This window comes from Capsicum annuum, chromosome 3, assembly GCF_002878395.1.
Source record: "Capsicum annuum cultivar UCD-10X-F1 chromosome 3, UCD10Xv1.1, whole genome shotgun sequence".
In the NCBI taxonomy this organism is placed as follows: Eukaryota; Viridiplantae; Streptophyta; class Magnoliopsida; order Solanales; family Solanaceae; genus Capsicum; species Capsicum annuum.
Window position 1 is genome coordinate 37,341,202 of NC_061113.1, and position 17,952 is coordinate 37,359,153.

Sequence of the window (17,952 nt, forward strand, 5' to 3'; positions counted from 1 at the left end):
AGAGTCCGAGCAACTTAGGCTTATGGTATTATCGGATATTGATGATTTCTATTGTATCTTGTTCTCTTACTATTCCTTGTCCAGATTGTTTTATTGTGAGCCGGGGGTCTATCGGAAACAACCTCTCTATCTCACATCTGAGGTAGTGGTATGGACTGCGTATGCTTACCCTCCCCAGACCCCACTTGGTCGGAATATACTGGGTATGTTGTTGTTGTTGTTGCATTGTTAAATGATTATCAAGTGTATTGCCTTGTCTTTTTTAGGAAGACTTTGAGAACTTTTGGTCTGAATGCCCATGGGAGGATGACTTGAGATATGCTAAGGCTGTTTGTGATCAGGTCAGTCTCTTTTCCTTGGTTATTTTCTCTTTTTATGTATTGATCTGGAAGAGAATTTCAATACACGGTAGGCACAATGTCATCTTTGTAGTGATAGCGCCGACTGATTTAGGTTAAATTTCTGCTAAATGCGAGTTACTTACTGCGTTATTTGTTGGTTTCTTTTTATTGTAATTAGTTTTTTCTTTTTATTGTAATTAGTTTTCCTTTGGTAGGATTGGGAAGGGTGGGGATAAATATTTGCAAGACTTGTTAAGTACATCAAAGGCCAGTAAAGAATTCAAATCTGCTGTTAATGAAAAGATTATGCAACATCCTGGTCTGGCAGGGGAAAAAGGGAAAGGGATAACCATATCAAGTAGTTTGAAATAAGATTCAATTGGAAGTGTATTTGGACATGACACGCTTTAACTTTTGCACACAATCCAGGTTGTGGGTGTTTCTTTTTCCTGTTCTTGCATTAATAATCTGATATTTCCCACTATGTTCCGCAAGCTCTTTTTCAAGTTGATGTTATGTTGCCACAAGCTTTTTTCACGATTATGTGATGTTTCCACAAGTCCTTTTCACATTGATGGTTCCTTTTAATGAGGGAGAGATGGAGGAAAGGGTGTTTCTCTGATACAAGAAAAAGTAATTCGATGGAGAAAGTTAATCCCGGAGAATGATTCTCGAGGAAGATGCTAACCAGATCAGGGATAAAATCCGAGAATTAGGTTGTAATTAAATGAGAACAGAGAGAAAGTTAGAAACTAAATTGGTATTATTCATGAATGATTGCCGTGTCTTGTGTCTTCCATCAGACCTTTTATAGTTGGATTGAATGACCAACATCAATGAATTAACAAAGAAATGGAACTACTATAGTGTTAACTACCTAAGCTACAGTTATAACAAAAATTTAAACTATAACTGTCTAACTAATTCTTCAACAACATGCTTCCTCAAGCTCATTCCTCCAACTTGTATCAATACCCTTCTGTAAAGAACATTCTTGACCACAAGAATGGAAAAGACGAAAACATGTTGCACTTCAGACAAGAATTCCTAATGTAGCCTTGTACAGTAGGGGTGTGCATCGGTCGATTCAGTTCGATTTTATGTATTATCGATTTGGTTTATCAGTTATCGGTTTTTAAATATGTTAAACCAATAATCAAACCAATAGGATATTTTTTATCGATTTTCGGTTTATCGGTTTTTAGTCCTTAACAGTCCGATTTTTCCGGTTTAATCGATAAGAAAATATGCATAAAATAGAAATAGTAGCAACTAACAAGAAAATAAATGAAATCTTAGTTGCAGCAAAAATACTAGATGATGTGTTTTATTTTACAAGAATCTTCAAGCTTGAATAGGTTTTCGGAAAATTGAATAGGTTTATAGAAATAAAAGAGAAATATAGAGAGGATTATATATATACATATATAGAGAGAGAAGGTGTAATTTGGAATATTCTTATTGGGTTATCGGTTTACCCAATAACCCAATAAAAAATACTGAACTGAACCAATAACCTAATAAAATTTTTTTATATAACAATTAAAAAACTGTTAGCCTTATAACCCAATAACAATAAACCAATAACATTTTTATCGGTTTGGTATATTGGTTGGTTCGGTTTTTGCACTCCTATTGTACAACATCTATGCCAATCCATTTGATAAGGACATGACACAACCTCATTACCTCTTTTGACAATTCTTCAGTCAAGGATATCCTTAGCCATGGGGCATTTATGCTTCCGAAATTCATGCTTAACAAAGTCATACTGCAAGGAGAAAACCAACACAGGGCAATATCTTTTAACTCAATATCAACGAACTTTTTGTCAGCAATCTTAGGGACCAATAAAGTGACTACATTGAGTCTTCTCCTCATATATCTACCCTGTTTTCCTGATGCCTTGTCAACTGCATCATCACAGAAGAGGTTACTATCCTTGAGAAATTCCTCCAAGATTTGATGTAAAATAGCACCTTTGAAATGTGTTAATCTTCCACTACAATGCAAGTGCTCCCTTCCCATCAGTATATCCTGAAGCAATTCACAAGGTAGAAGCACATCCTTGATGCCATATCTTCTCTTCATCACCCTACTAATAAAAGTAGTTTTGGTTGTATCAATTTCACTACGAATTGCAAAAGTTCACTCATCTTGGAGGTTATGCATCTTCATCACCATTAGTAACTTTTGTTGCATCTCCCCTCCAAGGCCATGTATAATGAACCCTATAAAAGTGACAATACGGAGAACGGAAAGTGCAACGATTAGCCTTAACATGCAACTGAGTCAATGCCTTTCCACATTAATAGTATTGCACAACTTGTTCATGAATTTTAGACTATGCTTCAGCTGCCCCAATTTACTCTTATAATCAACATGGTAACTACATTGCTTCTCTTTGAGTGAAGCCACAATATTCCTTCCACCCTTTTCCAACATCTCAAAATTAGCAAGAGCAAGCATGACAAGAATACTCTGATCAACTGTCTGAATTATTTTGTGCGAAGCCCCAAGAGAAAGTGTAGACCTTTGTCTAGAAGCCACATCAGAATCAGTTAGTTGCTCACAATGTATTGATGTAATGGCATGGGAGCCCTTACTGTCCAAAGTTACGAGGTAAGTAGCCATGAAGCTTTTCCAGGCTGCTACAGCTCCCTGTATCTTAAGACTCTAGGTGTGCCCAGCAGTCCTCCACATTTTCCCATCATGCCAAACAATAATGTTAATGACTGGTTCCTCATTTTTGTAGGCTTCTATTTGGCTGCACATGATATTAGCTTTGTCTTGGTGACCTAAGTTGCTTGGATTCGGGTGCGGGTGTCCGATACGGGTACGGATCTAGAGGTCGGATCCTTCACGGTCTCAATTTAAAGATTCAGGGATATGTATCTAGAGATGGATACGGGTGCGGGGGTTCGGCGAAAAATAATTTAAATATCTAAATAGAGTTATAAAATATAAACGAAAAAGGGCCTAAAATGCCCACTATGTGAAATGGTGCAAAAATGCCTGGTCTACCTATTGGGTCTAAAATGCCCTTCTTGTCTATCTATTGAGCATAAAATGCCCTTTCCGTCTACCTATTGATGCTATTTTGCCCTTTTATTTAGGCAAATTACATGAAAAGACATTTTTATATACTATATCAAAATTTTATGTTTTTCATTTTTATTGCCTGCTTTCACGATGCCTCCATAAAAATATATGGTATATCCAGCGACTCAACCAAGTATAAGGACACAACCCAGCTTCGATCAGGTGCACTCGATCCATCTTTTCTAATTGTGTATAGCTTTCTTGATTTTTAGGGGCTACTACCGGTAGTATTCTGCACTATTTTTGTTGTGATTCCTGTTTCGTAGCGTCTTGGCTGACTATCTGGTTGTAGGTGTCAAATTTCTTGCTGATTGGTTACTTTGTAATAGTGTTGTACGTGTGAATCTCTTTATTGTTCTTAGTAGTTTTGGAGTGTGTTACCTTGTCTGATTAGTTACTTGATTTACTAGCATATCCATTAAGTATGGTAGTATTAGTTCCCGCTATTGACTATTGTGCACCAAAATTTGTGTATCCCCCTTTGTTATCTTTCTTCCCTTTTTCCTTTCTTCCCTTTGTTGCATAGTGGCTGTGATTGGCGAGGGTAGACTAGGGGCATGTCATAGGTCGGGGTCGGGGTTTGGGTCGGGTCTAGGATCGAGTTTGGGGTTAGGGGCTAGGGGTAGTAAGGTTAGGCGGGATAAGAGAGCTTCTAGGTTGCGAGTTGGGTCTTGGAACATTGGTACTTTGCAGGGTAAGTCTATAGAGCTGGTGAAGATTCTTAGAAAGAGGAGGGTTAGTGTAGCGTGTGTCCAGAAAACTAAATGGGTAGGCACTAAAGCGAGAGATGTGGATGGATATAAGTTGTGGTACTCGGGTAGCGTGAGACATAGAAATGGGGTAGGTATCTTAGTAGATGAAGATCTTATGGAGCAGGTGGTAGAGGTAAAGAGAGTTGGTGATAGATTGATGTCTATTAAGTTAGTCATGGGAGGGTCTACGGTGAACGTTATTAGTGCCTATGCCCCGCAAGTAGGTTTGGATGAAGAGGAGAAAAAGGAATTCTGGGAGGTTTTAGATGAGGTGGTGAGGAACATCCCGAGCACTGAGAAGCTTTTCGTGGGAAGGGATTTCAATGGGCATATTGGGTATTTGTCGAGAGGGTATGATCATGTGCATGGCGGTTTCGGTTTTGGTGAGCGGAATGTAGGAGGAACTTCTCTGATGGATTTTTCTAGGGCTTTTGGGTTGTGGATAGCAAATTCGAGCTTTCCGAAGAAGGAGGATCACCTTATTACGTTTCGTAGTTCAGTGGCCAAGACTCAGATAGACTTTTTGCTTCTTAGAAAAGGGGATAGAGCGCTATGTAAAGACTGTAAAGTCATACCTAGCGAGAATCTCTCGACTCAACATAGGTTGTTGGTGATGGACTTGGTTATCAATAAGGGCAAAAAGAAGAGAAGTAGAGAGGTGCGACCCAGGATTAAGTGGGGGAGCCTGACTTTGGGAGAGTAGAGGGGGGGTGGATAATATGTGGGAGACGACTTCCAGTTGCATTAGGGAGACCGCTAGAGAGGTGTTGGGTGTCTGGAGTTTCTGGTTTGTAGTGTTGGGGCTGTAGTTTTTGGGGTTAGTGGTGTTGGCTTTTTTGCATTTCGTACTAGTTTATTATGCACTTATCTTTTGTGTTTGTTATACTGTTAGTTTGTTTTGTGTACCATACTAGTTTGTATCCGCTTACTTTTTGTATTTGTTATACTGTTATTGGTCCTAAGCTAGGGGTCTATCGGAAACAGCCTCTCTACTTCTCTTGAGGTAGTGGTATGGTCTGCGTACACTATACCCTCCCCAAACCCCACTAGGTGGGAATACACTGGGTATGTTGTTGTTGTATATTTATATGCTATATTTATACCATACAAATTATTTTTGTACCATACAAATTATATTTATACCATATAAATTATATTTATACCATAAACGTACATGGTATATTTTAGATATAAAAAGTTTATACCATGTAATACTGAAAATATATGTTTATATTTAATAAATAATTTTTTAACAAGAAAAATACTTCTGACCTAATGAGATATACCATGAATATTTATTCCATAAATTATATCAAAAATATAATAATAATCTTAGTTTGACATAAATTATATTTATACAACAAAAATACATGGTATATATGTACTTCCAACATATTGATTTTTATTTCATAAATATTTATCATAAAAAATTATGGTTAACCCATTACATTAGAATTAAAAATACACGATAATGAAATAATACTAAATGATTAACATACATTAAAACAAAACGAAACATACATTAGCAAATAATGGAATACTTGGTTTATTTAAAAATATTTGAATTTTGAATATAAGAGAGAGATTTGAAAGTAGGGATTATCTTTTCTACTTTTAATTTTATGATTGAAAAATATCTCTTAAATTAAGGTGAATTGATAATTAGTTACATCATTAAATTAGGAAGTATAATAATCTTTTGTGATTTTTTAAAATGGTTATATATGTAAAAAAACTTTTATTTTTATAATATTGAAAAAATACTATTATTTATATAATTAAGTTTTAAGGATGGCCTTTCCATGTAATTTGCCTAAATAAAAGGGCAAAATAGGCCCAATAGGTAGACGGGAAGGGCATTTTAGATCCAATAGGTAGGTGAGAAGGGCATTTTAGGCTTAATAGGTAGACAAAGGGCATTTTTGCACCATTTTACATTGTTGAAGGGCATTTTTGGCCTTTTTCCGAAATATAAATTATGAGATATTATGAGGAAAACTTGAGGAGAAAATATTGTTCAAGAAGAAAATCCTGAAAGGAGATAAAAGGAAAAGCAATAACGTAGAAATTTCTATATACTAGGTATTCTATTTTCTTCAATTTTACCTTAGCTTTTGTTTGATTACAGAATTTCTCAATTCTATCCGGACTTTTTCAGTTGATTTTGGTCAAAGTACCCAAAATCGGTTGATCAGATCTGGTGCGGATCCCACACCCACACCCATTTCTTGTCGACACGGGTGTGGTACCGAAAGTGAAGAGTCCGAGTAACTTAGCTGGTGACCTACATGTGCCCTTTTTAGCTGCACATTGTCACTTGGTAAAAGATTCTTCCCTGCAGAACTTACCATAAAAAAAACTTTTTCCCACATGTAAACATCAGTTTCAACTTTTTCCAATGTAGGTGCAACAAGACCACCATTCTCCATAAAATTCAGAACAACCATGACTTCCAGCTTGCCGTCATAGGTAAGTTGTAATCCGGTTACAACATCCAATTCAGTGATTAAACTGATAGCACTGATAGCGAAAGAAAGAGAGAAATCAATAGAATTGATTCTTTCTCCCTCTTCATCAACTTCCCTCCGTGGTTCACCAATCCCTACCTTGTACTCCTCAATAGCATTATTGTTATCCATTTCCACAATTATCTCATTAGGAAATGCAAGCACACTCTTTATTATCTTCGTACTAAAGCTATGCATATAATTCTTCAATTTAGTTTTATAGTCTATATCAATCAGATCAGTTACCTTAGAATCACTTGTGCACTCTTTTTCTCTGTTAATAGGCATATTGTTCAGTATTCGTCCCAATCTCTATGTTAGCGGTCTCTTCCTCCACATCAACTGATTTATCTTTGCCTATAGGAGTACCCTATGAGCCAACTATCATCACGAGAGGTTCCACTTTGCCATACTTTCAGTGTATGGGCTCCAGCAACATCCGAGGAATAAGACACATTTCCTCCTTTTGTGAAATATCTGCTTTCTCTGTTGCTTCACATTTCCATTGATCGACAAGAAGAGAAGCCAAATTGTCAAAAGACATCCCTATTTCACCGGTGGACAGTTTATCATCCTTATACAATACTGTTCCCAGATCTTGACAAGAAAACCTAGGGAAATCCAAATTAGAGCATCGAGAGAGAAATTTACCACCATTAGTTTGAATTTCCTTAGTTGTATTGAAGTGTGCTTGATCTCTGGAACAGTCTCCAGCAACAGAAGATTTAGCGCTACCAAGTTCCACTTTTTTTTCTTGCTGCGTCATGTTGTCTAGTGCTTGTTTCATTTCCCTCAACTCTTTATTTGTCTGTACAGTCCTATATGTCATGCTCGTCATAACCTCCATGAGTTTCTGCAATTGATCTTGAATCTGTTAAAGCTTGTCATCCATTTCTGTTGTTGATCCTTCTTGATTCTTGTTCTGAGTCATAATCATGCCAATAATTGGATGTCTCTGATACCAATTGATACAAGAAAAAGTAATTCGATGGAGAAAGTTAATCTAGGAGAATGATTCTCAAGGAAGATGCTAACCAGATTAGGGATAAAATCCGAGAATTAGGTTGTAATTAAATGAGAACCGAGAGGAAATTAGAAAACTGAATTGATATTATTTCATGAATGATTGTTGTGTCTTCCATCTGAGCTTTTATAGTTGGATTGAATTACTAACATCAATGAATTAACAGGGAAATGGAACTACAAATGTTAACTACCTAAGCTACAGTTATAACAGAAATTTAAACTATAACTGTCGAACTAATTCTTCAACAACATGCTTCCTCAAAGTGCTAGCTTAGCTCATTCCTCCAACTTGTATCATTCTCTTGCATTAGTTTGTCTGATATTTCCAATTAAGTTTCCACAACATTTGTTTTTGAATTTCTCAGGTTGATATACCATTGGAAGTTGTTCATTTGACTGATGAATATTGGAAAAATGTGGTATGTTTTTGGTTACTTTTCAGCTCCTTTAATTACACATTTTCCAGGCTTGTCTCATGAATGGAACTTTGTTTATCTTAGATTGGGTTTTTATACAAAGGTTTCTTTATGTGATGCTATATAAAGATAAGCTGGGGGTTATTGATGAAAGCTCGGTCATAATATTAGTTTGTTTTTTGATTAGCATGTTTTCCATGTATAGGTGTCATATATCATTGAGGAGTACAAATGCGGCAGGACTCCAAATCCAGATGTCCTTTGTAATACTAGAATAAAATTTGGTCAGTCATCTTATACGAAAAGCAATCCACTATTCTTTAGTTTCGTTAGCCTGTAAGTGGCAAATTTATTTTCAGGTGCTTTTATGGATGCCATTGGCGGAATGGAATTTGACTTTGTTGCTTCGGGACATTATGCAAGGATTGTCCACGCATCTACTACGCAGCTGGATGAACCTTCTATTTTGGAATTGTCAAAAGATATGGTGTGTTTTTAGTATTCATATATGTTTCTTAGAGCCTCTTACCATATTTTCCTTTTATAAAGTTTGATATGTTTACTTGAGAAGGGGAGATCTTGAAGATGAGAGTGGTGGGAAAGATTCTTGCTTCATTGTAGGTAAAAGGATGAACATATGGGAAATTGAATAGACTTAGGCAGACATACATGGTTGGAAATTAAACATTATGGTCCCATCTTTTTGTAAGAGACGGGCATTTAGCAGTTGAGGATAGAAAGTTTGATTTAACACCTTCATAACCCACTCAGCCTCTGGTGCTTTTAACCAAAATTCCTTCTTTTATCTTTTCATCGACATTTTCCACGACTGTCTGTATAATTCTTTCAATTAAGTACAGTATGTTTCTTGAGATATTTTACATTTGGTTCTTATCTTGAAGTATAGTAAATGTAGTGAAGTGCTTTATTGAAAAGATTTATCTCATAATGAAATTGTTATGGAGTTCTCCAAAGTATGCTTAAAAACAAATAAATAAAACAACCCAAGCGAATATATTGTTCAGTTGAAGGTTCATATGTGATATGGGAATTCCTAGCTCGAGACCTTTTACACGAAGCCAAGCACGTGAGTTGCAACGACTCCAAGCCTTGTTCACATTCTTGGCCATGTGTGAGGCTGTTGGTTTTTAGCTTGAAATTGGAGAAATAACAAAGAAAGAATTAGAGAAAAATAAAATACGACAATAGTATTATCAAAGGGAATTATTTTATTAATAACTCAAATCATGTATTTATAGCTAAATTTCTAACTATACTCCAATTTAAATTGGGATAACTAATTCCTATTCAAATAATAAAGGGACAACTAATTCCTAAATCACATAGGATTCTAATAATTTAAAACTATTGAAATTATTTATTCCTACTTTATTTCTGAGACATATTTTCAACACTCCTCCTTGGATCAGAAATTGTCTGGGCTTTGGCTGAATTTGACCTCTTGAATAAATCTGCCAATTCTTCTTTGTTCTTGCATGGCTTGTGTGCATCTTCTGTTTGGATTAAATCAGAAACTTTTGCCTCTCATATCAACTGAAATTGTTTTGATTGCAACATTCCCTTTTACTTCTGCAGGAATATAGTCACCATTCTCAATTCTGACTTTCATAGTTTCCAAAGGCAGAAATTCTTTAAAAAGAGTTTTGGCATATGTCATGTGGTTTGTACAACCACTATCAATCATCCAAAAATTAGATTTCTTGATTGAAGATGTTGCCACAAATAAGTGATCTTCTTCTTCTTTGGTGACTTGGGCTTCTGCTTCACAATTTTGAGATTTGTTTTTGCAAATCATGACTTCATAGCCAAGTTGATTGCAAATCTTGCATTGTGCATCTGGTCTCTTCCAACATTTAAATTAAGGATGACCTATTTTGCCACAGTGCTGGCAAGGTGAATAATTTTTTCTTGAATTATTACCTTTGCTTTGAGTCTTGTGGTTGGCTGCCGAAGCTTCTTCAACCATACCATCTTGCCTCATAAGTCTCCTTTGCTCTTGCGCCTGCAATGTATTTAACAATTCTGCCAAGGTAATCTTGGACAAATCTTTTGTGTTTTTCAAGGTAGTTGTTGATACTTCGTATCTTTCACGCACTGTAACAAGAATTTTTTCAACAATTCTTGAATCTTTAAATTTTGTGCCAAGCAATCTTACCTTGTTAACAATGTCAAGAAGACGGTCTGAGTACTCTTTGACGGTCTCAGATTCCTTCATCTTTTACAATTCGAATTCCCTTATTAGATTCAACACCTTCATGCCTCGTATTCTTTCATCTCCTGTATATTCTTCCTTCAGATAATTCCAAATTTCTTTTGGTGATTTAAGGGTCATAATTCTCATGAAAATTATTGGAGACAGACTAACAAATAAAGTTGCTTTTGCCTTTGATTTTCTGATTTTCTCTTCCTTTTGGCCTTTGATCTGGGCTACCGTGGGATTATCGGGCAGCGGAATAACATCATAATCCTCCTTCACGGCCTCCCAAAGATCTAAAGCCTCAAGATAAGTCTCCATTTTTATTGCCCAAAGATGGTAATTCTGACCATCAAAGACAGGAGGAGCTATTTGGAAAAAGTTTTCAGAATTCATCTCTCCCACAGATCCCTCAAGAAACTGGCTCTTGATACCAATTGTTGGTTTTTAGCTTTGAAATTGGAGAAATAACAGAGAAAGAGTTGGAGAAAAATAAAATACGGCAATAGTATTGTCAAAGGGAATTATTTTATTAATAACTCAAATCATATATTTATAGCTAAATTTCTAGCTATACTCTAATTTAAATTGGGATAACTAATTCCTATTCAAATAATAAAGAGACAACTAATTCCTAAATCACATAGGACTCTAATAATTTAAAACTACTAAAATTATTTATTCCTACTTTATTTCTGAGACATATTTTCAACAGAGGCCCTTGTGAGCCCATCTAAGGGCCTACATGTAATAAAATGTGAAGAGGCCCACCAAGACACCCCAAACCCACCCACTTAAATGCCAAGGGTATTTTGGTCTTTGTCCTTCCTTTCTAAGTGACTATATAAGCCATGTAATAGGGCTAGTCTTGCTTTAGTTCATTCCTATTATTCAAGAAACAAAAGACTTGTAAATTTTTGACTTCTCTTTCTCATTTGGAGAGGCCAAAACCGAATTCTCACTAGTAGAGTGATACTAGTGTTGTATCTTGGCTAGAAACTAGGTTCTTGGGGTTCTTTGAGTTCCTCTTGGTTCAAGTACAAGCTTAGTATTGATATTTATTAGTCTTAGGGTCCTTTCTCTTGTTAGGGTTCTTAAATTAATGAATATTGTATGTCAAGTTTCTATCTCTTTCTTTGTAAATCTTGTTAACATTGTGTTGTTGAATATAAAAGTCTAGTGAAGCCATGTGGGGCTCTTTCGATTCACTAGCAATATTGTCTTTGTTGTTCTTGTTGTTAAACTCACTTTTCTAGTTTAAACAAGTGTTGCAAGCCTAGTAAGCCGTGTGTGGCCATTTTCGATTCACTAGCACTTTGTTGTTCATTTTGTTGTTCATGTGTTGGTTGGAATCTCTTGATACACACTTAGCATTGTATCATTTGGTATCAAAGCTCAAGGCTAGGTTTTGTTCTTACAAAACCAATCTTGGGAAGCTCTTACCAAAAAGTGTGTTCTTGAACGTTTTGGTCGAAAAATTGGTTGTAGATCTACAAAAGATTTTACTTGTTTAGTTTGTTTCTTGTGTTGGTTTCTTCCTCATCAACACAAAAAGTGTCAAAATCTAAAGTTGAGCTTAATTGGAAGAGAATTGTTGTTGTGAAAACTTGAAGTGGCCGTGAGTTTTGACTTGTGTTTGGGCGTTGGAGGTGACCATTGTGGTGTATTGTTGTTATGTTCTTGAAGGTGTTGATGTTGTGTTCATCCTAAACTTCTCCTCATCTTATGTCTTAACTTCTATAAAGAGAAATAGAACCAAAAAAAAGGTTGTAAGACAAAATTGAAAAAAATTGTTTGTGAGAACACTTGCCAACATCACCTTTTCAAGACTTGACAACCACTTTTCCTTCAAACAAGGAACCTTGTCTTGTGGGACTAGTGAGGTCAAACATCACCTTTTGAGTTTGAAAAAAAAAAAGTTGAAAAAGGTTACAAAACCCTATGTTTTCCATCCCAATAACAAGTCATCCATTGCAAAAGATCTAAGGGGAATAAGCCTTTAAGTTGATGAACTACTTATGTGGATCCGCGGCCAATGACATGCTGCCACGTCACCTAAGTTACTGTTCACGTGATAATTAGGCTCAAATTTGGATGTTCTAGTTTCTAATTATTGATTCCTAGTTTCCTCTAATTGACTTGAGAACTAATTAACAAATTAGTACATTCCGACTAGCTTGTCAATTAGTCCCTTGAAGCCTTGTGTTCGTGTCAACGTTTATTTGTGTGCTTTTATCGTTTGAATACGTTGTAACTCTTGGCTCTAGTTCGACGAGAATTCTTTGAATTTCAAACAAGAATCCATTCTGGGCAAGAGCATACTCATACCTTACGGATTCACGGGTTCCTAGCCAATCTACAACACTTGTGGAACTTGAGTGTGAGTGAACCAAGAGAGTGTGAGTGAGGAGAGGGATTTTAAACTAACTTGTTTGTTGCTTGTGTAGGTGATACCTTGATAATGGAGGGAACCACGTCTCAAACCGTGGATTCTAATGAAATGGAGAATATGAGGGTCACTTTTGAGGCTATGACCCGAGCTCTTGAAAGGTTGAGTATGGAAATGGGAGATAAAGGGAGAAGTGACGACTATTAGTGGGAGGTTAGAACAAGTGGAGAGTCAAAGGAACTCTCGTCCTTCTACTCCTTGACATGTTTCGTCAAGTGGACATGATAGAAATTCCTCCGCCGCCGTTACTCCCGAAACATGATCACAATTGCCAAATCCTTCACTAGCTCCACTAAATGCCGTAAGCCAAACCACTTATAACCCTCTAAACCGAGACTCCAATAGACCAACCCATTCCCAAACGCCTCAAGTTCCGCAAGAGGTACTCGGACGTCAAATGCCTCCACAAAATTCGAACCCCCTCCCCCCCCCCAAGCTCCACTAAACCAAAGACCACCACCTCCACAGAATCCAATTCCTCTGAATCAAGTTCCAAATGTCCAAAACCGTCCCGTCCACCTTGAGGAATATGGTAGAGAGGATTATGAAGGGTATGGAACCTTTGACGATGCCTACATGAGGGGGGGAAGAGATGAGAGGGGGTCGTGTGGATCCAAGGAGATATCGAGGGTATGGAGAAAGGAGAAACCGACACCTAGAGAGAGACGTAGGCATCAATACCATCAAATTGAGCCTACCTATCTTTAAGGGTGAAAGTGACCCTGAGGTGTATCTTGCTTGGGAGTCGGCGTGTGATAAAGTGTTTCAAGTGAATGATATCTCGGAGGAGAAGAAGAGTTGTTATGCCATAGCTCATTTTGAAGGCTATGCTAACACTTGGTGGGAATACGTCAAGTGGTTCGGCAACGAGTTGGTAGAGGGACAACCACGACCATGGTTTCGGTTGAGGTACCTAATGAGGCAACGGTATCTTCCCGAAAGTTATCGTCATGAGTTGCTTGCTAGGTTGTACAATTTGCGACAAGGGAATCGAAGTGTTATGACATACTATGACGAGTTTCAACAACTCATGTTGAAGCTTGATCATCGGGGAGAGCAAATTGGCCATGACATCATTCGGTTCAATTGTGGGTTGAACAAAGAGATCTCCACTCATTTGACGCTTCACAAGTTTGATACCGTTGAAGGGATTTTCCAAGCGGCTCTTGAGATTGAAAGGGAGCTTAAAGAGAGGTCGTCGTTCAAGTTAAAGGGACCATCAACCTCGGGTTCGCAGAGGAGCAAAGATATGGTTCAACCATCTTCGGGTTGGCCCAAAAACAAGGACCAACCCGCCACTACAAGGCTGCCCGAGCCTAAAACAGTCCACAAATTTTCTCCCCGGCAAGAAGCTCACAAGTATCCTAATCCTCAAGGGTTCCAATGTTTCAAGTGCCAAGGTTGGGGACATAAAGCCAATGAATGTCCAAACCGGCGCAATGTGATCCTAAGGGAAGGGAAATTGTATTACCTTGGTGAGGAAGTGGGCCTTGAAAAAGAAGAGAATGAGGCCGAGCCTCAAGATGGAGAGGAACCGAAAAATGATCCACATGACGATGATGATGATTGTAAGGATGCTTATCCGCAAGAAGGGGAGTGCGTGGTTCCAAACTTTGTAGTGAGGCGTGCCATGATTAGTAAGGCAATAGATGATCCTAGCCAACGGGAGAATCTATTCCATACTAAATGGCTTGTGAAGGGAAGTGTGTGCACTATGGTGATACATAGTGGAAGTTGTGCAAATATGGTTAGTGTTGCAATGGTGAACTTCTTGAAATTGCCGACTACACCTCGCACTAGTCCTTTCAAGTGGTTGAATGAATGCGGCGAGTTAAAGGTCACAAGGCAATGTGTGATACGTTTTAAGGTAGCCAACTACCATGACGAGGTGCTTTATGACGTGATACCAATGCAAGCTTGTCACTTGTTCTTAGAAAGGCCTTGGCAATACGATAGGTCGACCAAACATGATGGAAGGTCCAATCGGTATACACTTGAGAAGGATGGCCGCAAGGTCGCTCTTCATCCATTATTGCCTTCCCAAGTGAATGAATTACACCAAAAGATGCGAGAATTGAGGGAAAAGGGAAAGAAGGCCGAGAGTGAGGGGAAAAGAGGGGAACCCGAGAGTGAGGGAGTAGGGGAAATCGAGGGCTCCTAATTTCTAAGGGGCAAGGAAGTGTGGTGATGATGGCTAGGAGGAAAGAATTATTTGTGGATCATGACGAGGACACTCCGATGCTCCTCTTGGCTCATTGTTTTAATACTAACGCCACTAACATTTCCTTTTCTCCTCCTATTTCTCATGTTTTGCAGGATTACAAGGATGTCTTCCCAAAGGAATTACCGCAAGGATTACCCCCACTTCGGGGAATTGAGCACCAAATAGATTTTGTGCCGGGTTCACAATTGCCTAACAAACCGGCTTATAGGAGCAACCCGATGGATACCAAGGAATTGCAATGCCAAGTTGAGGAACTCCACAACAAAGGGTATATCAAGGAGAGTATGAGCCCTTGTGCGCTCCCGGTGCTACTAGTTCCCAAGAAAGATGGGACTTGGTGTATGTGCGTTGATTGTCGAGCCATCAACAAGATAACGGTAAAATATCGTCACCTTATTCCTAGGTTAGATGATATGCTTGATGAATTGAGTGGTTCGTGTTTGTTTTCTAAAATTGATTTGAGGAGTGGCTATCACCAAATTTGTATGCAACCGGGTGATGAATGGAAAACCGCCTTAAAGACCAAATTCGGTCTCTATGAATGGATGGTTATGCCATTCAGTCTAACAAACACTCCAAGTACTTTCATGAGGCTAATGAATCATGTGATGAAGTCATTTATCGGAAAGTTTGTTATTGTTTACTTGATGATGTGTTGGTGTATAGTAAGTCCTTAGATGATAATGTAAAGCATTTACAATGTGTGTTTGATGTCCTCCGAAAAGAGAAGTTATCTGCTAATCTAGAAAAGTATTTTTTTGGTGTCCATGAGGTTGTATTTCTTGGGTTTGTGGTGAGCTCAAGAGGGGAAGTGGATGAATCTAAGATTGACGCCATTAAAAATTGGCCAACTCCCAAAACCGTAGGTGAAGTGAGAAGCTTCCACGGGTTGGCTAGTTTTCATAAACGTTTTGTCAAAGGATAACACCATTGTCGCCCCCTTGACCGAAGTGATTAAAAAGGATCGGCCTTTCAAGTGGGGATATGAACAAGGTAAGGCCTTCGAGGACTTGAAAGCTATGCTCATCTCGGCCCCTTTGCTACAATTGTCGAATTTTGACAAGACTTTTGAGGTCGAATATGATGCTAGCAGAGTCGGCATAGGCGTGGTTTTAATGCAAGAATTGAGGCCTATTGCCTATTTTAGCGAAAAGCTCAAAGCTCAAAGAAGCAACTCTAAACTACTCTACGTACGATTTAGAGTTGTATGCCTTGATTAGAGCCTTGGCCACTTGGCAACATTATTTGTGGCCTAAAGAATTCGTGATCCGAACGGATCATGAATCCTTGAAGCATCTACGGGCACAAGACAAGCTTAACCGGCGGCATGCCAAATGGATTGAATTTCTTGAAACTTTCCCTTATGTTATTCAATACAAGAAGGGTAAAGACAATGTGGTTGCTGATGCTTTGTCTCGAAAACATGTGTTTGTGTCTACTTTGTCGTCTAAGTTGATGGGGTTTGAAAGTCTCAAGTTTTTATATCCCGAGGACCCTCACTTCGCTCCTACCTATAGGGAAAGTGAAGAGTTGGATAGGGATAGGTGGGTTACGGATAGGGGTTCCATCCCTATACCAAATTTGATGGATACTTGTTTAAAGTTAGACGATTGTGTGTTCCCTCAAGTTCGTGGAGAGAATTATTTGTGAGGGAAGCACACAATGGTGGTCTAATGGGCTATTTTGGGGTTGAGAAGATCCTCGGAATTTTGGAAGAACAATTTTCTTAGCCTAGAATGCACAAGGATGTGGCCCGGATTTGCGACCAATGTGTTCAGTGCAAAGGAGCCAAGTCACGACTCCAACCCCATGGGTTGTACACCCCACTGTCCACCCCTTTGCGTCGTTGGCTTGACATATCAATGGACTTCGTGTTGGGATTGCCGAGGACTAGAAGGGGGCGGGATAGTATTTTTGTCATGGTGGATCGGTTTTCCAAGATGGCTCACTTTATTCCTTGTTCTAAATGTGATGATGCGCGTAGTGTAGCCTCTTTATTTGTTGATAATGTTGTAAAACTTCATAGTGTTTCGAGGACCATAGTGAGTGATATTCTAAATTCCTAAGCCACTTTTGGAAGTCCATGTGGGGTAGACTCGGTTGTTGTTTTCGACTTCATGCCACCTACAAACCGATGGCCAAACGGAAGTAGTAAATAGGACCTTAGGGTCTATGCTACGGTTCATGGTTAAAGGAAAAATGACTTCTTGGGAGGAGCACTTACCGTTGATTGAGTTTGCATATAATCGTGTTATACACTCGAGCACGGGGATGACACCCTTTGAGTGGGTATACGGCATCAACCCCATCACCCCATTGGATTTTAACCCCTTTGCCAAGTGATCTTATGATAAGCTTAGATGGAAGCAAACGGGCCGAGGCCATGAAGAAGCTACATGAGAAGGTGAGATTGCGGTTGGAGAAGAAAAACCAAGAAGTTGCGAGGCGAGCCAACAAAGGAAGAAGAAAGCTCATTCTTGAACTGGGAGATTGGCTGTGGGTGCACCTAAGGAAGGATAGATTCCCGTCTCAAAGGAATGCTAAGTTGATGCCACGGGGTGATGGCCCGTTCCAAGTATTAGAAAGGATCAACGACAATGCCTACAAGATTGATCTACCCCCGGGATATAAAGTGCACAACACTTTCAACGTGTGTGATCTCTCTCGGGTGGAAACGGTGGAGGATGGCAATGATTCGAATTTGAGGACAAATTCCCTTCAAGATGGAGAGGATGATACGGGAATTCCTAGCTCGAGACCTTTCACACGAAGCCAAGCACGTGAGTTGCAACGACTCCAAGCCTTGTTCACATTCTTGGCCATGTGTGAGGCCCTTGTGAGCCCATCTAAGGGCCTATATTTAATAAAATGTGAAGAGGCCCACCAAGACACCCCAAATCCACCCACTTAAATGCCAAGG

The 17,952-nt window shown here is 38.6% G+C and overlaps 1 protein-coding gene across 7 annotated transcripts in view; it reads left to right on the top strand.

The window, feature by feature from the left end:
- LOC107863924 (tRNA-specific 2-thiouridylase MnmA) overlaps positions 1-17,952 on the top strand; it is a 28,621-nt gene that overhangs the window by 6,658 nt on the left and 4,011 nt on the right. For 3 of the 7 annotated variants that reach the window (XM_047407936.1, XM_047407933.1, XM_047407931.1), the window contains exons 2-6: positions 267-341; positions 8,094-8,147; positions 8,350-8,428; positions 8,504-8,631; positions 15,125-15,409. In XM_047407936.1, the coding sequence (XP_047263892.1) occupies positions 267-341; positions 8,094-8,147; positions 8,350-8,428; positions 8,504-8,631; positions 15,125-15,409 (621 nt within the window). The remainder of the gene's footprint in view (positions 1-266; positions 342-8,093; positions 8,148-8,349; positions 8,429-8,503; positions 8,632-15,124; positions 15,410-17,952) is intronic. The other 4 variants (XM_016710127.2, XM_047407935.1, XM_047407932.1 and 1 more) reach the window with 3 other exon arrangements.